At 39.5% G+C, this 22321-nt stretch overlaps 2 protein-coding genes across 13 annotated transcripts in view; one reads left to right on the forward strand and one right to left on the reverse strand.

Moving 5' to 3' along the window:
* The window catches only part of TFDP2 (transcription factor Dp-2), a 188709-nt gene that overhangs the window by 152915 nt on the left and 13473 nt on the right, over positions 1-22321 (forward strand). For 11 of the 12 annotated variants that reach the window (XM_042954720.1, XM_042954716.1, XM_042954714.1 and 8 more), the window contains 3 exons: positions 3737-3883; positions 7151-7219; positions 19799-19950. In XM_042954720.1, the coding sequence (XP_042810654.1) occupies positions 3737-3883; positions 7151-7219; positions 19799-19950 (368 nt within the window). The remainder of the gene's footprint in view (positions 1-3736; positions 3884-7150; positions 7220-19798; positions 19951-22321) is intronic. The other variant, XM_042954715.1, reaches the window with a different exon arrangement.
* Positions 17570-18273, reverse strand: LOC122229513 (ATP synthase subunit s, mitochondrial-like). Its single transcript, XM_042954726.1, has one exon. It carries the CDS (start codon positions 18271-18273, stop codon positions 17638-17640), a length of 636 nt encoding a protein of 211 aa, XP_042810660.1. The 3' UTR covers positions 17570-17637.

A 22321-nucleotide genomic window follows, 5' to 3' on the forward strand; every position in this document is an offset into this window, starting at 1 on the left:
AGAAAGGATTCTTTTATTATATATTTAAACATAAAGATGAACATGTATTTTTAAAACATAGTTTTGGGGGTTACAAAAGGAATATTTATATTTGAATGACTTTGAAGATGTTTCTGAGTCCTTTAGTGTTTCTTCTATGTCCAAGTCAATTAGAAAATTTTGTCTTGTTTTTCATTGAAAAAATAATAGATGAACATGTCTATTAAAAACTCAGTTGTGGGCGCCTGGGTGGCTCAGTAAGTTAAGCTTCCAACTTCGGCTCAGGTCATGATCTCACAGTTTGTGAGTTCCAGCTCCACATCGGGATCTGTGCTGACAGCTCAGAGCCTGGTGCCTGATTCAGATTCTCTGTCTCCCTCTCTTCCTACACTCCCCCACTCACACTTTGTCTCTCTCAAAAAGAAATAAGCATTAAAAAAATTTCTTTCTCTCTTAGATTCAGTTTGGTGTTTTATATATTCTTAGGAAATCTTCCATTTCATTCGTGTTCTCAAAATTATTTGCAGGGGCACCTGGGTGGCTCAGTCACTTAAGCTTCCGACTTCACCTCAGGTCATGATCTTGAGGTTTGTGAGTTCAGTTGTATCTCCCTCTCTCTCTCCCCCTCCCTGGTTCATGCTGTGTCTCACTCTCTCAAAAGTAAATAAACATTAATTTTTTAAAAAATTTTCAAAAATTATTTGCAGTTATTTTTCCCAACAAACCATCTCTTGAATTTGTACTGACCCTCCTCTTTTGCAGTTAATTTCTTTTTTTAATCTTCATTTAATATTCTCTTGTCTTTCCTGAAGTTACTTTTGTTACTTTTCTACCCTATAGACTCTGATGTATACTTTATTTACTTTTATTATTTTTGTTTAGTAATGAAAATCTTTATGGCTGTGACTTTTCCTCTTGTGCGCTGCTTTAGCCATATCCCATTGATTCTGATATAATGTTCTACTTTAGATATTCTGCAACTTTGGTTTTAATTTCCTCTCTGACCTAAGAATGGCATTAGAATTTTTATAGTTCCAGGTGATAGGGAATTTTGTTTGTTTGTCTGAATTTTCACTTTTATTACCTGTGTTCAGAGACTGTGAGTGGAACTATTTATATTTTTTGGATCACTTTGAGATTTTTCTTGTGAGCCATTAGATGTTTCTTTTCTCTGGCATCTGTAGAGAAGATATATGGCATTCTGATTCTGAGTGAAAGTGAAAGTTCTCAAAATGTTCTACAAGACCCTATGTGACCTGGCCCATTACCTCTCTGATCTCATCTGCTACTATGCACTATCTCAGTTACTACACTATAGCATACATAACATTTCTTTCATTTTTCTCCAAACTTTTTTTTTTAACATTTATTCATTTTTGAGAGAGAGAGAGACAGACAGACAGATCATGAGCGGGGAAGGAACAGAGAGAGAGGGAGACACAGAATCTGAAGCAGGCTCCAGGCTCTGAGCTGTCAGCACAGGGCCCGACGTGAGGCTTGAACTCACGGACTGCGAGATCATGACCTGAGCTGAAGTCAAAGTCTTAACCGACTGAGCCACCCAGGCGCCCCTCTCTCATTTTTCTTAATTAAAAAAAATCAGAAATGGATATTGAATTCAATCAAATTCTGTATAATTTCCTGAAAATTTAGGAGTTTTACACTGGTCATGAATGAGATTGGTGGGTTTTTTATTTTTTTGTTTTGGGGTGACTATGCCAGATATGCTCCTTATGAGACTATTACACTTGCTATTTCCTTTGTCTGAGTCTCTTTGCTAAGGAGCCAAATGGTTTTTCTCCTCCAGTGTCAGTCAGATGTCTCCAGTCAGATGTCACTGTACGGAGGCATTTTTTCTTAACATGTTTCATCATCCAACATACATTTTTACTAACCATTCCTATTCTCACCCCTGAATAGAAGCAAGGGTTGGGTTTTTTTCTATTCCCTTCTGCATTATTTTTTTTGATAATTTGGAAGATTTGTAGTCTTTAGTTCTTTAGTTGATTATCTTTATAACTTTAAGTAACTTCAATATTTTATTTCTTTTGTTTGTTATCACCTGTACCAGTATGTTGATTATAGAGAGGAAAAAGTTAATATATTTATATGTACTTATATCTCCTATTTTTCCTCTCTACCACAGGATTCAGATTGACTATATTCGTGATAGTTGTTAAAAGAATAATATTATTATGGTTGTTATTATGACTTTAAATGAATATATTGTGCCAAACCTCTATTATTAGAGGTTAGTTCATCTGTCTGAATAGTTCATCTGTGTTGAATCCCAAACCCTTTAAAATATCAAGGAGAACATAAGCAGACTTAATTTGTTGCCTCTTCCTCATATTTTTTACTATATTATTGTTATTTTTTTTTTTAATTTTTTTTTTAATGTTTATTTTTGAGACAGAGAGAGACAGAGCATGAACGGGGGAGGGTCAGAGAGAGAGGGAGACACAGAATCTGAAACAGGCCCCAGGCTCTGAGTTGTCAGCACAGAGCCTGACACAGGGCTTGAACTCACGGACCACGAGATCATGACCTGAGCTGAAGCCGGATGCCTAACCGACTGAGCCACCCAGGCGCCCCAATATTATTGTTATTTCTAAAGTGTCAGAATTTCAGGGTTTTTTTAAGTTTATTTATTTATTTTGAGAGAGAGAGAGAGAGTGCGTGCACAAGCTGGGAAGGGGCAGAAAGAGAGACAGAATTCCGAGCTGGCTATACGCTGTCAGCACAGAGCCCAACATGGGACTCAAACTCACAGTCCATGAGATCATGACCTGAGCTGAAATCGAGAGTCAAATGCTTAAGTGACTGAGCCACCCAGGTGCCCCTACAGTGTCAGGAATTCTAATATTTACACTCAGTTCTATAACTTAAATCTTCTATTTATATAAGTTTAGTTCTGTACTTAAATGGATTCAGTGTACTCCAGCATCCTTTATTATCATGGCATTTGATTGATTGGATTTTGTTCTTAGGAACTGCTTGTCCACAATAAAATGGACTTTTTCCACAATCTAAGTTGAAACAGTCTCTTTCACTGAGAAAATCTTGCTGCCATTAAAAACAAAACAAAACAAAACAAAAAATCAGCTGAAGTAAACAGTGTGTTTTAGTGCTCTATGTAATGATGTTTTGTGCAAGTTCCCTATTTTCATTGTAGACTAGTAACAGTTTGCAGATCGGTACTAGTCCTTGGACCACATACTTGAAAGCACTGTTCACCTAGAGCTTGAAACATGCATTCTTTTCAGAGTCTAATATCCTCCCAGACAATGCAGGGTTTCAGCCCACTTTAACATTACCCCTCTGATATACATACTATTGTCACGTATGTTAGTTCTATATATATTCTTGATTCCACAAGACGTATTGTTTTATACAATGAGGTTAATTGAGATATACCCACAGATTTACCTTTCAAGTGGTCTTCATTCCATACTGTGTCTCCAAACTCCCATCTTAGATCCCATCCATCTTTATTCTGCTTAAAGAAGGCCCTTTAGTGTTTCTTAATTTAGATCTGTAGGTGTCATAATCTTTATTTTTTAGATTGTTTTATGTTTTAGATTGTTAGGAAGTATCGTTATCTCTTCTTTACTTTTGAAGGGTATTTTACTGGCTATGGAATTCTTTAAGCACTCTAAAGATACAATAATAATAATAATATTAGTTAAATATCTTAATATCCTGTGACTATATCTTAACCCTTGGAGTTTATCACTCATTAAAAATTATTTTTTAGCAGGCCTATGACCAGAAGAATATTAGGAGAAGAGTTTATGATGCTTTAAATGTGCTAATGGCAATGAACATAATTTCAAAGGAAAAAAAAGAAATCAAGTGGATTGGTCTGCCTACCAATTCTGCTCAGGAATGTCAAAATCTTGAGGTAAGTGAGCAAAATCTGTTTATAGATAGTAGTTTGCTTTATTTTACGAGGCATTTTAATTTAGAAATACATATAATATTAAAATATTTCTAATTGTACATGTATACTATGCCTTTTTTTTCCTTTTCTTTTTAAGCAGACTCTTCTGTGCAGGATTTTAGAACTAGAAGGAGATTTAGAAAGATGTATAGTTTGACTGAATTCCTGATAAAACTGAGGGACATAGAAATTAAATGACTTGATTTTTACTGTTTCTTAGAGAAGATACTTGCTTTATTATAGTTTAATTCTGAGCACTCTATACAATAGATTTTTGATAATTCATGAATAGAGATAATATTTGATGAAATGCTTGCTATATAGATCCCCCTCCCCAAAATAAATAGGATCAAACTGGCTGTTTACTTCTTGTGTTTAAACTTTTATCTTTGATGCATAGGGGCACTTGTACCCCAATGTTTATAGCAGCACTCTCAACAATAGCCAAATGATGGAAAGAGCCTAAATGTCCATCAACTGATGAATGGATAAAGAAATTGTGGTTTATATACCCAATGGAGTACTATGTGGCAATGAGAAAGAATGAAATATGGCCCTTTGTAGCAACGTATATGGAACTGGAGAGTGTTACGCTAAGTGAAATAAGCCATACAGAGAAAGACAGATACCATATGGTTTCGCTCTTATGTGGATCCTGAGAAACTTAACAGGAACCCATGGGGGAGGGGAAGGAAAAAAAAAGAGAGAGAGGTTAGAGTGGGAGAGAGCCAAAGCATAAGAGACTCTTAAAAAATGAGAGCAAACTGAGGGTTGATGGGGGGTGGGAGGGAGGGGAGGGTGGGTGATGAGTATTGAAGAGGGCACCTTTTGGGATGAGCACTGGGTGTTGTATGGAAACCAATTTGACAATAAATTTCATATATTAAAAAAAAAAAAAAGTAAGAAAAATAAATAAATAAACTTTTATCTTTGACCTTAGAATCAGTAACAACCAGATGGTATTTCATTGGTATCTTTATCACAAAGGATACAATGTTCAGCTTGCATGAATTTTGGGATGATGTTTGCAGAAACATTTTTATTCCATTAACTTTAATCATTATAGAAAATCTGTCCTATATGAGCATGTGCCCCAACCTACTGATTTTAAATTGGTTTGACATAATTGTACTATCATGGCCATAAATTGAGGTTACCTATAGTTTCTCGAAATAAATATGGTCAGTTTCATGTTTTTCTCCATCCCTTTTTCCCCTCAGCAAATCAAAACTTATTTGGTATTATTATACTTGTAGATGGAGAAATTAGACATTCATCAAAAGTTATGGGATGTTATACATACACTACAGTGGAAATGACCTCTCTTTCTCTTTCTCATGCAGTGGAATCTGAGGATCATTTTCATTACCAGTAATATTAAGCCGATAACAAAGACTCAATAAGCAAAAATCTTTTAGCAGTTCTTGCATGTTTACCCAAAGATTATATGAGACAAAATCTCTGACCCCAGGAGCTTTCATTCTGATAAAAGGAATAATAGTCAAAAGGAGTTACCAAAACTGATTGATTACTCCTGTGAAAGACATATGTACAGATGCTCTGGAAAGGGAGATAATGGAGGGCTTTTCAAGGAAAGAAGAAAATCGCCGGGCTCAGTTATGAGGGAGATGTAGGTGTTTGCCCAGAGGCTTAGGGCAGGGAGGGCCTTCCAGAGGCCCCGCATGGGCTGTTCACAGCTGGGTGTGAGCAGAGTGCAGGCAGGGCTAAAGGAGATAGCTTTCTAAGTGCGAGGCTTTGGGACTTGATCCTGTAAGCAGTGGGAAGAATTATAAAGAGGGCTGATAGGACAGATTCTAAGGCATCACCCTGCTGCTGGGTTGAACTGATGGAAGATGAGGAGGGAAACTGAGGGGGTGGATTGGAGATGTTTTGAGTCAAGTCAGTGGCCTGAAGTTGGAGAAATGTTTTAGAGGTAGAATCGATACATCTTGGCCTGGTGTTAGATGGGGGGCATGAGAGGCAGGTAGTGGCTTGGCCTGGCCTGTCCCAGCTGTAGATACAGATACAAAGTCCTACAACATCTTTTCAGATATGGAAAGCCACACAGATTTTCGAGTGAATGTTAAGTAATTTAGGATGAAAGTGGTATAGTGGTTAGAGGATGAGAGGATGCTCCCGGTGCATACTAGAGTAGATACAGAGCAAATAAGAAACAAGCTTGTCATTAAAAAAAAGAGGAGTTGGGGAGCACCTGGGTGGCTCAGTCAATTGAGCACCCAACTTTGGCTCAGGACATGACCTCACATTTTGGGAGTTTGAGCCCTGTGTCGGGCTCTCTGCTGTCAGCTCAGAGCCCACTTCAGATCCTTTCTCTCTCTCTCTCTCTCTCTCTCTCTCTCTCTCTCTCTCCCCCTCCCCCATTCATTCATTCTCTCTCTCTCAAAAATAAATTTTTTTTTAAAAGGAAACATGGTTGGAGTAGACAAGAAAAATGTTATATTTGATGTCATTGACTTTTGCCCAAAGACACAGTGAGGAAGTCATCTGAGAGAAAATTCAGAAAGAGTGAGGAAAATAATGGTTGTGTGAAGCTGGGAAATTTGCCCCATAAGCATGTTGCTTACTACAGGTTGGAATTGTGTATTGAATATGCAGGCTAACTGTATTAGGAGCTATGCCCACTTAAAAGTCAGTTGAACTGTGATCTTAAATGAGATCTTCCCTGATTCTTTAGGTTAGGGGCTAATGTAGCAAAGTAATTAATAATAGAGTCTCTGGAACCAGGTGGCTTAGGTTCAAATCCTGCCTCTTTCCACTTAATAACTACATGACCTTTGGCAGTTCCTTAACCCTCGACACCTCCGTTTCTTTACATGCAAAACGCAGTACTTCTTACTTCATAGGGTTTTGTGAAGATGAATTAAGATAATGTGTGTAAAGTGCTTGGTTGAGTTGCTGGCACCTAGAGTAAGTATTCACTAAATGTTAGCTATTACTCTGATTAGAACTTGAGTAACAAATAGCGACAAGTACTGCATGCCAAGTATTCGTTAAGTGGATGGATGTCATTATAGATAATAGTTGCCACAATTCTGCTATCATGCCTACTTGCTTACCCTAACCCTAACCCTGCTCCTCAGTAATGATATTGGTAGTTAAAATGGATGGAGGTTGAAGGAAAATTCTTGATAACTCAGATAACTGAAAGGTAGGCAGTACTTTATACTCCACGTATGCTCATGTTCTTTCATAACCCATGTTTTAAAGATCGAGAAGCAGAGGCGGATAGAACGGATAAAGCAGAAGCGGGCCCAGCTGCAAGAACTTCTGCTGCAGGTAAAAATGTCGGGATAGTTTTCATTCTCTTCCCTGCCTGTATTCTGCTGCTCTGCTTACTTGCTTTTAGAGTCAGTGTTTAATACTTTGGGTGCCTTGAGTAGTGTCTGATGGTACCACATTAGGGCAACCCCTCCACATCTGAGCTCACCACCATCTCCATGGTCTAGCTTTATGAAGGTTCCACCTCTCACCATCATCATGGCTCCCTGGCAGCTCACCTGCCCTGTGTGTGACTTATATATGCAACAGTTTACTTTTGATACTTATTCTTACTCTGAACAGAAACCGTATCAGGAGTCCTTTCCTGTGTGTTTATCATGTTAGCCCTGATTTGGAATGTCAAGAAGTAAGACTGCTTACACTTCAGGCACTTTGAGTAAAATAATCAAATCCACCTGTCATACTTATTATCTGTAAATAATAGAATAACATGTAATGATTCAGTAAGCTTCGTAGAAATACCAAAAGCTAAAATGCCTTTCTTTTAAGAAAGTTAACTTTTATAGTGTAATAAGGATCCCTATATTTATACTGTTTTGGATAATTGCCTGGAATTTGAAATTTTTTTCAATATAATAGAGCCAATGTATAAAGTCATGTGAAGTAGAATCACATGTAATTTTTTTTAATTTTATTTTTGGTAATTGCAGTTGCTATGAAAATTCACTTTGAGTAGTACACTGGGGTCATTTTCAGTGCAATCAGAAACCCTTTTTAAAATGACCCAGAGGGTCTTTATGCTTTTTTTTTTTTATCAGCAAATTGTCTGTATATGAAGAGTTTTCAACCACTCATAAAATCCACTTTGATTTGACAACGGTTAGATCCTATTTAATTTTTGATGTAATCCACTTTTCAGAAATAAAGGTAACAAGTTACCAAATATCGTAGCAGGTTTTTTTTCTAAAGCACTCCCTTTGTCTAATGGACAGAATATGGTTAGGTATTTTTAAATACTCCACATTTTTGTTTTTCACTTTCTAGATGCTAATATTTGTTCATTTGTTTCACATTCATGATACACAAGAGCAGCAAGAGAAGACCGTTGAGCCCTTGCAGGGGCCTATGTGTAATCTGAGAAGGAAATAGGAAAGGAAGTAGGTCCGGGAGAGGAATAGCCCCAGACAGAGCAGAGATTGCCCAAACACAGCAAGCCCCGGAGGTGATGTTTCCACCCTGATTAGGCCATTTCTTTCTTCCTTATTGTTCCTTGTCTGCTTTTCATACCGAACCCCATTGGACCTACCTGAGGAGCTAGTGCTGGAGCAAGCATTTTATGTATTTTTCGTACGGGATTTCCAAATAAGGTTATATTTGAAGAGTGTATTCTGGGAGCGCCTGGGTGGCTCAGTCGGTTAAGTGCCCGATTTCACTCAGGTCAGGATCTCACAGTTCGTGAGTTCAAGCCCTGCATCAGGCTCTGTGCTGACAGCTCACAGCCTGGAGCCTGCTTCAGATTCTGTCTCCCTCTCTCTCCGCCCCTCCCCCGCTCACACTCTCTCTCTTTCTCTCAAAAATAAACAAACGTTAAAAAAAAATTTGAGGCTTCTGGGAAGATGGCAGCATAGGAGGACGCTGAGCTCACTGCGTCCTGCGGATCACTTAGATTCCACCCACACCTGCCTAAATAACCCAGAAAGTTGCCAGAAGATTAGCAGAACGGATTCTCTGGAGGCAAGCGTAAACGAGAGTCCACGGAAGAGGGTAGGAAGGGCCGAGAGGCGGTGCGCGCTCCACGGACTGGCGGGAGGGAGCCGGGACGGAGGGGCAGCCCGCCAGCCAAGCAGAGCCCCCGAGTCTGGCCTGCAAAGGCGGAGGGGCCGGATGGAGTGTGTTCTGACAAGTGGGACTTAACATCTGGAAGGTTATAAGTTAACAGCTCTGCTCAGAGAACAGGAGGGCTGGAGGACAATGGGAGGGAGAGTTGTTGAGCCCCGGATGACAAAGTGCAGCTTGGCGGGGAACAAAGGCGTTCGCCAGCGCCGCCTCCCTCGCCCATCCCCCAGCCAAAATCCCAAAGGGAACCAGTTCCTGCCAGGGAACTTGCTTGCACTGCACAAACACTGAACACAGAAGCTGTGCTTCTGCGGATCCATCCCTCCAGCGGCGGGTCTGACTCCCTCCCGGTGCCGCAGGACCCCTCCCAAAGCGGATCACCGAAGGAAAAGCCAGCTGAGCCTGCCCCTCCCACCCCTGTGCACCTTGCCGATCCACCCCAGCTAATACACCAGATCCCCAGCACCACAAACCTGGCAGTGTGCAAGTAGCCCAGATGGGCCACGCTACCCCACAGTGAATCCCGCCCCTAGGAGAGGGGAAGAGAAGGCACACACCAGTCTGACTGTGGCCCCAGCTGTGGGCTGTGGGCAGACATTAGGTCTGACTGTGGCCCCGCCCACCAATGGAAGTTATTCAAGACAGCACAGGGGAAGTGCCCCACAGTCCTGCACCACTCCAGGGACTATCCAAAATGACAAAACAGAAGAATTCTCCTCAAAAAAAAATCCTGGAAATAACGACAGCTAATGAACTGATCAAAAAGGATTTAAACAATATAACAGAAAGTGAATTTAGAATAATAGTCATAAAATTAATCACTGGGCTTGAAAACAGTATAAAGGACAGCAGAGATTCTATTGCTACAGAGATTAAGGGACTAAGGAACAGCCAGGAGGAGCTAAAAAAATGCTATTAATGATCTGCAAAATAAAATGGAGACAACCACGACTCGGATTGAAGAGGCAAAGGAGAGAATAGGTGAACTAGAAGATAAAATTATGGAAAAAGAAGAAGCTGAGAAAAAGATAAAAAAATCCAGGAGTATGAGGGGAAAATTAGAGAACTAAGTGATGCACTAAAGAGAAATAATCTATGCATAATTGGGATTCCAGAGAAGGAAAAGAGAGGGAAAGGTGCTGAAGGTGTACTTGAAGAAATAATAGCTGAGAACTTCCCTGATCTGGGGAAGGAAAAAGGCATTGAAATCCAAGAGGCACAAAGAAATCCCTTCAGACGTAACTTGAATCAATCTTCTGCACGACAATATCATAGTGAAACTGGCAAAATACAAGGATAAAGAGAAAATTCTGAGAGCAGCTAGGGATAAACGTGCTCTAACATATAAAGGGAGATCTATAAGACTCGTGACCGATCTCTCTACTGACACTTGGCAGGCCAGAAAGGAATGGCAGGAAATCTTCCATGTGATGAACAGAAAAAATATGCAGCCGAGAATCCTTTATCCAACAAGTCTGTCATTTAGAATAGAAGGAGAGATAAAGGTCTTCCCAAACAAACAAAAACTGAAGGAACTCATCACCACTAAACCAGCCCTACAAGAGATCCTAAGGGGGACCCTGTGAGACAAAGTACCAGAGACATTGCTACAAGCATGAAACCTACGGACATCACAATGGCTCTAAACCCATATCTTTCTATAATAACACTGAATGTAAATGGACTGAATGCGCCAACCAAAAGACATAGGGTATCAGAATGGATAAAAAAACAAGACCCATCTATTTGCTGTCTACAAGAGACTCATTTTAGACCTCAGGACACCTTCAGATTGAGAGTGAGGGGATGGAGAACTATTTATCATGCCACTGGAAGTCAAAAGAAAGCTGGAGTAGCCATACTTATATCAGAGAAACTAGACTTTAAATTAAAGGCTGTAACAAGAGATGAAGAAGGGCATTATATAATAATCACAAGGTCTATCCATCAGGAAGAGCTAACAATTATAAATGTCTATGCGCCAAATACAGGAGCCCCCAAATATAAACAATTACTCACAAACATAAGCAACCTTATTGATAAGAATTTGGTAATTGCAGGGGACTTTAACACTCCACTTACAGAAATGGATAGATCATCTAGACACACGGTCAATAAAGAAACAAGGGCCCTGAATGATACATTGGATCACATGGACTTGACAGATACATTTAGATCTCTGCATCCCAAAGCAACAGAATATACTTTCTTCTAGAGTGCACATGGAACATTCTCCAAGATAGATCACATACTGGGTCACAAAACAGCCCTTCATAAGTATAGAAGAATTGAAATTATACCATGCATACTTTCAGACCACAATGCGATGAAGCTTGAAATCAACCACAAGAAAAAGTCTGGAAAACCTCCAAAAGCATGGAGGTTAAAGAACACCCTACTAAAGAATGAGTGGGTCAACCAGGCAATTAGAGAATAAATTAAGAAATATATGGAAACAAATGAAAATGAAAATACAACAATCCAAATGCTTTGGGATGCAGCGAAGGCAGTCCTGAGAGGAAAATACATTGCAATCCAGGCCTATCTCAAGAAACAAGAAAAATCCCAAATACAAAATCTAACAGCACACCTAAAGGAACTAGAAGCAGAACAGCAAAGACACTCCAAACCCAGCAGAAGAAGAGAAATAATAAAGATCAGAGAAGAAATAAACAATATAGAATCTAAAAAAACTGTAGAGCAGATCAACGAGACCAAAAGTTGGTTTTTTGAAAAAATAAAATTGACAAACCTCTAGCCAGGCTTCTCAAAAAGAAAAGGGAGATGACCCAAATAGATAAAATCATGAATGAAAATGGAATTATTACAACCAGTCCCTCAGAAATACAAGCAATTATTAGGGAATACTATGAAAAATTATATGCCAACAAACTGGACAACCTGGAAGAAATGGACAAATTCCTAAACACCCACACACTTCCAAAACTCAATCAGGAGGAAATAGGAAGCTTGAACAGACCCATAACCAGCGAAGAAATTGAATCAGTCATCAAAAATCTCCCAACAAATAAGAGTCCAGGACCAGATGGCTTCCCAGGGGAGTTCTACCAGACGTTTAAAGCAGAGATAATACCTATCCTTCTCAAGCTATTCCAAAAAATAGAAAGGGAAGAAAAACTTCCAGACTCATTCTATGAAGCCAGTATTACTTTGATTCCTAAACCAGACAGAGACCCGTTAAAAAAAGAGAACTACAGGCCAATATCCCTGATGAATATGGATGCAAAAATTCTCAATAAGATACTAGCAAATCGAATTCAACGGCATATAAAAAGAATTATTCACCATGATCAAGTGGGATTCATTCCTGGGCTGCAGGGCTAGTTCAACATTCGCAAATCAATCAACATGATACATCACATTAATAAAAGAAAAGATAAGAACCATATGATCCTGTCAATCGATGCAGAAAAGGCATTTGACAAAATTCAGCATCCTTTCTTAATAAAAACCCTCGAGAAGTTCGGGATAGAAGGAACATACTTAAACATCATAAAAGCCATTTATGAAAAGCCCACAGCTAACATCATCCTCAATGGGGAAAAACTGAGAGCTTTTTCCCTGAGATCAGGAACACGACAGGGAGGTCCACTCTCACCGCTGTTGTTTAACATAGTGTTGGAAGTTCTAGCATTAGCAATCAGACAACAAAAGGAAATCAAAGGCATCAAAATTGGCAAAGATGAAGTCAAGCTTTCACTTTTTGCAGATGACACGATATTATACATGGAAAATCCGATAGACTCCACCAAAAGTCTGCTAGAACTGATACATGAATTTTGCAAAGTTGCAGGATACAAAATCAATGTACAGAAATCAGTTGCATTCTTATACACTAATAATGAAGCAACAGAAAGACAAATAAAGAAACTGATCCCATTCGCAGTTGCACCAAGAAGCATAAAATACCTAGGGATAAATCTAACCAAAGATGTAAAAGATCTGTATGCTGAAAACTATAGAAAGCTTATGAAGGAAATTGAAAAAGATATAAAGAAATGGAAAAACATTCCGTGCTCATGGATTGGAAGAATAAATATTGTCAAAATGTCAATACTACCCAAAGCTATCTACACATTCAATGCAATCCCAATCAAAATGGCACCAGCATTCTTCTTGAAGCTACAACAAGCAATCCTAAAATTCATATGGAACCACAAAAGGCCCCGAATAGCCAAAGTAATTTTGAAGAAGACCAAAGCAGGAGGCATCACAATCCCAGATTTTAGCCTCTGCTACAAAGCTGTAATCATCAAGACAGCATGGTATTGGCACAAAAACAGACACATAGACCAATAGAATAGAATAGAAACCCTAGAACTAGACCAACAAACATATGGCCAACTAATCTTTGACAAAGCAGGAAAGAACACCCAATGGAAAAAAGACAGTCTCTTTAACAAATGGTGCTGGGAGAACTGAACAGCAACATGCAGAAGAATGAAACTAGACCACTTTCTTATACCATTCACAAAAATAAACTCAACATGGATAAAGGACCTGAATATGAGACAGGAAACCATCAAAACCCTAGAGGAGAACGCAGGAAAAGACCTCTCTGACCTCAGCCGTAGCAATTTCTTACTTGACACATCCCCAAAGGCAAGGGAATTAACGGCAAAAATGAACTACTTGGACCTTATGAAGATAAAAAGCTTCTGCACTGCAAAGGAAACAACCAACAAAACTAAAAGGCAACCAACGGAATGGGAAAAGATATTTGCAGATGACATATCGGACAAAGGGCTAATATCCAAAATCTATAAAGAGCTCACCAAACTCCACACCCGAAAAACAAATAACCCAGGGAAGAAATGGGCAGAAAACAGGAATCGACACTTCTCTAAAGAAGACATCCAGATGGCCAACAGGCACATGAAAAGATGCTCAACGTCGCTTCTCATCAGGGAAATACAAATCAAAACCACACTCAGATATCACCTCACGCCAGTCAGAGTGGCCAAAATGAACAAATCAGGAGACTATAGATGCTGGAGAGGATGTGGAGAAACGGGAACCCTCTTGCACAGTTGGTGGGAATGCATACTGGTGCAGCCGCTCTGGAAAACAGTGTGGAGATTCCTCAAAAAATTAAAATAGACCGGGGCGCCTGGGTGGCGCAGTCGGTTAAGCGTCCGACTTCAGCCAGGTCACGATCTCACGGTCCATGAGTTCGAGCCCCGCGTCAGGCTCTGGGCTGATGGCTCGGAGCCTGGAGCCTGTTTCCGATTCTGTGTCTCCCTCTCTCTCTGCCCCTCCCCCGTTCATGCTATGTCTCTCTCTGTCCCAAAAATAAATAAAAAACGTTGAAAAAAAAAATTTAAATAAAATAAAATAAAAAAAAAAAATTAAAATAGACCTACCCTATGACCCAGCAATAGCACTGCTAGGAATTTACCCAAGGGATACAGGAGTACTGATGCATAGGGGCACTTGTACCCCAATGTTTATAGCAGCACTCTCAACAATAGCCAAATTATGGAAAGAGCCTAAATGTCCATCAACTGATGAATGGATAAAGAAATTGTGGTTTATATACACAATGGAATACTACGTGGCAATGAGAAAGAATGAAATATGGCCTTTTGTAGCAATGTGGATGGAACTGGAGAGTGTGATGCTAAGTGAAATAAGCCATACAGAGAAAGACAGATACCATGTTTTCACTCTTATGTGGATCCTGAGAAACTTAACAGAAACTCATGGGGGAGGGGAAGGAAAAAAAAAAAAGAGGTTAGAGTGGGAGAGAGCCAAAGCATAAGAGACTCTTAAAAACTGAGAACAAACTGAGGGTTGATGGGGGGTGGGAGGGAGGGGAGGGTGGGTGATGGGTATTGAGGAGGGCACATTTTGGGATGAGCACTGGGTGTTGTATGGAAACCAATTTGACAATAAATTTCATATATTGAAAAAAAAATTTGAAGAGAGTGTTCTACAGCTTAAAAGAAAATAAAAAACAAACTTGAAAGCTGACGGTTTATTCCTGTGCTCCTCCTTGTGGCATTCTGCCTTCTGAGATCTGGCCTGCCAGGCACTGGCTTCTAACCCACACTGTCACTTTCTCTCCCCAACTGCCTGTGCTGTCCCTGTCGCTGCACTGTTTCCCACTAGCTCACAGTCTCTCACCTCTGTGCCATGTCTTCTTTAGATTTCCTCAAAACCTTCATGGAACATTTTGGAGCTTGCTTTTTGACATAATGTTACTAAAAAAACCTTTTTTTTTAGTATGCCTGTAATTATCTATTTATCAGTAAGAATGGTACTAGGCACAATCACCCTCAGGTATGTGGGACGTTTACATCCCTAGATAGCCTTCATAAAGAATGAAGTTGAGGGGTGCCTGGGTGGCTCAGTTGGTTAGGAATCTGACTTACTCTCAGGTCATGATCTCACAGTTTGTGAGTTTGAGCCCCGAACTCTCTCTCTGGCCCTCCCCTGCTTGTTGTCTCTCTCTCAAAATAAATAAATAAACTTAAAAAAAAATAAAAAGAATCAAGTTGAATATTTTTTCGTCTGCCTATCTTTGTACAGTGAACACTATTTTTTTTAATGTTTATTTATTTTTGAGAGAGAGACAGAATGTGAGTGGGGGAAGGGGCAGAGAGAGAGGGAGTCACAGAATCAGAAACAGGCTCCAGGCTCTGAGCTGTCAGCACAGAGCCCGATGCGGGGCTTGAACTCACGGACCGCGAGATCATGACCTGAGCTGAAGTCGGACACTTAACCGACTGAGCCACCCAGGTGCCCAAGTGAAAAAGTACTATCTGGTCTTCTGGTAGACAGACATACAGCTTATTTCCTGCTAGTGTTTTGTTTTTCTCTCCTTCATCAAATAACATTCATGAAGTTGTCATAGAAAGTAAATTAAACACATGCCTGAACATTAATAATTTGCCATGGCAAAGCTAGCTTGATTTTTAAGAAGTTAATGTCACACTTCACTGACCTCACGTGACACAGGTAAGTTCTACTTACCTGCCACCACCTCTCATTTATCCTTGGAAGTGTAGGAGAGGAATGGCCTGAGTAAATTACACCTATAAGTAATCCAGATATCCTGCTCTCATCCATACAACTGTCCTTACCAGCCCTGAAACCTTTTCCAGGACCTGCTAATAGTGCACAACAAAATGAATGTCTGAACACACCTGAAACTGTTCAGCCTCTGAAATTGCTGTTAATGAGCCTGGAAAAGAACAAAAGGCTGAAGGAAATCAATCAAAGGGCAACAAATAAGGAAATCAGTCCAAAACAAATGGGAGTTGATTCTTCTTTTTTCTATCAAAGTAACATTGTGTATGTTATTACTGCTCTCTTCACCTGGAAAATCTCTGATGCTGTTCAGTGTACATAACAATGAACAGTGAGTGATAAATACATAATAACTCTTATTTCTTACTGTTTGTATTCTCTCCTATACTGAGACCCTCCGTGGCACTAGGGCCACAAAGCTAGGCAAAGTATGAGAGAATCTCCTGAGATGCTTTTTCTAGTAGAAGGGAAGAAAATCTAGGCAAAAGTATTCAAACATTTCATTCTTTTTTTTTTTTCTGCATCATACAGTGTTTATTTTAAAATTATTTCCAGCTAAGGTTCTATTCAAGACCTTACAGTTTATATTCAAGAACCAGACATACAGAAATCTACAGACAAGTTGGCCTATAATTAACAATAATAGAACCAGGGCCATTTCAGACAGGTGAAAATAAAGATCTGTTTTTACCTATTTGTGATATTCTTTATCACTGCTTTCTAGATATAAATTGAATTTTGTGTTTATACTTCTTTTTGATGTCCCTTGAAGTCATAGGAAGCAGTACCCAACATATATGGGGAAATTTAAATTAGTTTCTAATTGGCATGTCAAAATTTTTGGTTTAAATCAACATTTTAATTTAAGCAAAAAGTATGGTCTTCATGACTATTTCCTTTGTTCTACTGCAGTTGGCAAAACTATTTGAATTCAGCCAGATATTTATGTCTAGTTTTAATAAAACACCCGACTAAGCTTACAAAATAGACAAATTAGAAACTATTCGTTCAGAGAAAGGTGTAGGTTATAAAGAACAAAGGAATGTAGGATCATGAGAAATGAATGCAAATCCTGGGAAGCAATATGGATGCCTCAGCAACCAATGACTGCCTTTCATAATCCATCAATGAATCTGAAACTTAGCTTTCAGTTTTTCATAAATATACATTTATAGTAACATGCTTCAATAGCTTTAAAGTAAAATGTAACATTAACATAAATTACTGATAAAATACAATAAAGAATATCTGTGTTGCGCATTTAAATCACTTTAAAGAACTCTGTCAGTATCTACATACTGTACTGATTTCTATATAAAATGAGGAACATATTAGAATTAAACTGCTACCTTGTTTCCATTTTTCCTAAAAGGATTTAATGTACATATATTTTTACTTCCGACTTAGTAACTTCAGTGAGTCATGTCTGAATATTTATTTTCTACATGATGGACTCTGCTTCTGAAATGTCATGATTGGATATCCTTAGGGTCTGTTGATGATTATAGAGTATTTATGATGTTTAGGATCAACAATTTCAAATGATACTTTATATTGAAATACGATACTTCTTGAATATGATTATTTTACTTCAAGTCTAATTTTAGTTCCAGAGAAGGCAGTGCTGTCTTAAAGGCTCGGATAAGGTTTTCTTTTTTTCTTACTCCAGGAAGATCACTTAACAGTAAATATTTCAGGTTTCTTGAGTGATATAAAGCAATGATGCCTTTGTCTGTGACATTCACACATGAAATTATTTCCATTTCCAATACGCTCTTTTGTAAATTTTCAAGTATACCAAGTTTCTCCAAATAGTCATCCTTGATATAATGACACTTGCGTAGCCTTATTTTTTCAACATGGTGTAGGCCCTCCATGTAATCAAATCCAATGCTCATGATACAAGAGTCGGTGGCATCAATTGCCTGAATCTTGTACTTGTCCAGAGGTCCTGTGGGGAGGTGGTTGTAGTCCTTCTGCCACCTCTCCTGGTTGTGGTAGCGCACCATGGCCCCACAGCGCAGCAGCCACTCCGATGCTGCCCTATCGGGTCCCACATCCCTGATGCGTTCATAATCCACTTTATGAAACACTGCATTCAACCAGCCCCAGAAGTATCTGCAGTCACATGACCATGGGAGTTTCTTTAAGCCACACAACTGCTGGGAAATTTTTCCAAACAGCATCATTTGATGGCATTGGAGGAAGGGCAGACATTTCATTCTTTTTCTCAGGTTTACAGTAATAGCATATTCTTTTCAACATTAAGTAAATTAAGCAATAAATACAAAACAGCCCTCATTCTTCAGCAGAAAATAATGGGGTATGACCGAAGTAACATTTGATAGTATTGACAGTGATAGTTTTTTGATAGTGGTTGATATTGATAGTGATTTTTGGACACACTGTTGGGGCTAGAATAAATTGGTGTCCCATCTGTTTTGTGCATTTTAAGAGTAAATGTTCCCTTTCTTTTTTTTTAATATTTTAATGTGTATTTATTTTTTGAGGGAGAGAGAGACAGAGCATGAGCAGGGGAGGGGCAGAGAGAGAGAGGGAGACACAGAATCTGAAGCGGGCTCCAGGCTCTGAGCTGTCCGCACAGAGCCTGACGTGGGGCTCGAACTCAGGAACCATGAGATTGTGGCCTAAGCCAAAGTCAGAGGCTTAACCGACTGAGCCACCCAGGCACCCCTAAGATAAAAATAATCTTAATCAAACTTTTGTTAAGGCTCTAAACCTAAGATCAACAATCCTAGGATAAGATTGCTGAAACATAGAAAGTACCTTAAATTCATCCCTACTGGGTGAGAAGATGGGACACACTGATGGAATGAATGGATCTGACTTTAGGAGCATTTAAAACCACTCTGTTTCACGATCAGACGGAAAAGTTGAATTGCGTGGTCTTTCTAGCTGTGGAATTCTATGATACATTTGCCTTATTAAAAGGGAGTGGGATGGACATTCATTTCTTTGACTTGCAAGTAATGCTTATATTAAAAGTGGCAGTAAGATTCAGTATAAAGGTTCAGGCCTTGATATATCTTATAAGTGCTAAGCCTCAGTTTCTCATCTGGAAGATGTCAGGTGGGGAGCTGGTTGACCCAGATTCCAGCTGTGCCCTGAGGATGTGGAGTCTGTGGAGGTACCCTAGGAACCTAAAGGGTGAGCGGGGGCAGAGATCAGCTGAGTTCTGGACTCCCTGCCCCACTGCATCAGCCAGAGCAATGCTACTTTTATATAGTGGGTTTTATATAGTGGGTGTCCCATAGATTTCGTGTGAAGAAAGGATGCTGTGGCTTTATATAGTTGGCTTTATCCCTGAGCTAGACTGTCTAAAAGCTGTATTGAACCCTAAACTCCCAAGAGTCTGTGTTAGATAAATGGAAGATGTAAGTTCAACTTAGCGTCATTCTCTCTGCGTCACTCTGAGTTGGAGGCGCTATGGGGCTCTCCCAGATTTGTAAGATCCTGTTTCTGTGGATGGTGGAAACCATGGGCCCCATTATTTACATTAGGATGATGTTCACCATCATTTAAACGTAATTTTCCCTTGAAATGTATCTGAGTTAGATCATTCTAATCTTCTTTCCTAAATATTTAATTTTAATGAACTCATAGGTGGAAGGCCTTATTAAATACTCTAATTTTAAACTATTTCTTAAATGCATTTATTTTAATTCACTTAATTCTAACTCATTTATCCACATCAAATGACCATATTCTTTTTATTGATCATTACAGCAAATCGCTTTCAAAAACCTGGTTCAGAGAAATCGGCAAAATGAACAGCAGAACCAGGGCCCTCCAGCTCTGAACTCCACCATTCAGCTGCCATTTATAATCATCAATACAAGCAGGAAAACAGTCATAGATTGCAGCATCTCCAGTGACAAGTGAGTGGAGAACTAGGGGAAGAGAGTAGGGCCGGCCTCCTGGTAATGTATTCCCATCATTTGCAACATAAAGAAGGGTGTACTTCCTAATGTGAGGCCTCCAAGGCTGTCCTCCTGGGGCACGAGAAACACCTTTGCAGACATGGAGCATTCTTCCTCACTCACTCTCTGCAGCCCTTTCATGTGCCTGGCACCGTTCTGCCCATGCTAGATACATAATAGAGCCTGGAGCCCAGGCAAGATGTGCACATATGTACGCTTATGTGCTAACTCTGGGCAAGTAACTGCCTGAAAGTAGACCATGCGTGAGGGCCTGGGACAAGGTAAGGTCACTGGTGATTCACTTTCCTCGTTTATTGTAGAAATACTGTTCATGAGCGTGTGGCATTAAAGCAATTGTTTCTTTGTTTTGCTGTATCGTAGTTGAGTGTGCTTCTGTTTATTAATTAATGGACATGAAAATGCTAGATGCATTCTCTGCTTTCTTTTTTTCTTATTTATTTTATAACTAGAAGTTTATACCTTTTGACCACCTTCAGCTATTTCACACACTTCCCACCCCCGCCTCTGGCAACCACCAATCTGTTCTCTGCATCTGTGAGTTCATTTTTGTTTTTTAGATTCCATACATAAGTGAAATCATACAGTATCAGTCTTTCTTTGTCTGACTTATTTCAGTCAGCATAATGCCTCAAGGTCCATCCACATTGTTGCAAATGGTAGAATTTCCTTCTTTTTTATGGCCAAATATTCCATGTATACACCGCCACACCGCATGCACCACATTTTCTCTATCTATTCGTATGTCAGTGGACAGTCAGGTTGTTTGTGTCTCTTGGCTATTGTAAATAATTCTGCAGTGAACATGGGGGTGCAGATGTCTTTGTGAAAAAGTGATTTTATTTCCTTCAGTTATATACCCAGAAGTGGAATTGCTGGATCGTATGGTAGTTCTATTTGTAATGTTTTTACATTTTAACTAAGATTGATGATACTTACCATAGCAAGTGAGAAGTAGCAGTTTTAGAAAGTACTGCTAAGAATTAGTTTGTAATTTATTTTACCCTTCATGAAAAAGTAGTGGACTTTAGGCTGCAACTGGGGTCCTGAGATAGTGAAGGGAATAGGGTGTAGAGGGCGATAGATCCAAGTGTGGATTGTGGCTCCCCCCACTTAGCTGCTTCCGAGCAGTTTTCTGAAGAACTAAAGGGGATGATTCCAAGGCCTCTATCACATGATGGCCTTGTTGTCTATAAAGGATCTGACCCAAGGCAAGCCCTTTATAAATATTAGCTGCTGTTACAAGGAGTCAGTATGTAACTTATTGACCAAATTGGGATTCATCTGAAAGCGAAAGAGGGCTCAGTAATTACATCAGTACCAGGGGCATGGCCCAAAACTGTCCGCGGAGACTGGGACCTCTGGTCTCTTCTGAGCTACAGCATTGCCCTTGGGCTTGGCCTTGTCTTTACCACTCTTTTGTAGGGCAGTGTTGCTTCCCTGTTTATCTTGATGGTGTACAGAGATCCTAGGTCACTTAAATAAGAAGGTACCAAAAAGAAAAAGAAGAAAAACAGTGAGCAGGGATTTCAAAAGTATTTGATAGTTAAGACCCTAGACCCCATTAGAAATAGGCACCCAGTAGGCTATGAAGTCAGAATCTCCATTTTTCAGTCTTTCCTCTAGCTACAGTTTTTTAAACTCTCTGAGATCTGGTGCTTCTTCCACAAAAGTAAGAATTACAGTATTTAACTTGCTGATTTTCAAAAGTTGTAGATAAAGTCTTAAAGGACCTAGCCCACTGCTCAGTAAATGGTGCATGATGGTGTTATTCACACACTTGTAAATCTTCACAAAAACCTACATCTAAAGGGACTGTGTTAACATATTCTCATAAAACTGAGATTCCTAGAGAATGTTTAACATATTTTTAGGAGAAACAAACTTAGAATTCTACTTCCTCTCTCCAGTTACCTCTTGTTTTGTGAGGGATTATTAAATTCTCTTCATCATTTAGTCTTCTAAGTCTAAAAAGGGTAGCAGGAATATCTGGGAACCATTGGTCTCAGGGAATTATAGATTCTGTTCACCCCAGGCTAGGGCCTGGTAAGATTTCCATCTGTGGGTGGTTACTGACTCCTGCCTTTGCCCAGCCCTTCCCTGAGTAAGGGGAAGAGGCTCTGAGCTGCTTGTAGAAACTTGTTATTCAAGGTAGGTCCCTAAAGCCTTGTCTTTCAGTTACTTTGATGATGCAGTCTTTCCCCCTTAATTAGCCTGGAGGCTTTTTCATGTAGGGGATTAAATTTACAAAGCCATTTGTTTTTAACCTATGCCAAGGGTCATCCCTATGACAGGCACACACTTAAGACTT

The sequence above is a fragment of the Panthera leo genome, chromosome C2 (assembly GCF_018350215.1).
Source record: "Panthera leo isolate Ple1 chromosome C2, P.leo_Ple1_pat1.1, whole genome shotgun sequence".
Lineage (NCBI taxonomy): Eukaryota > Metazoa > Chordata > Mammalia > Carnivora > Felidae > Panthera > Panthera leo.

Excerpts from the sequence above, each read along its gene's own strand:
- LOC122229513 (XM_042954726.1), bottom strand. The coding sequence starts at position 18,273 with ATGAAATGTCTGCCCTTCCTCCAATGCCATCAAATGATGCTGTTTGGA.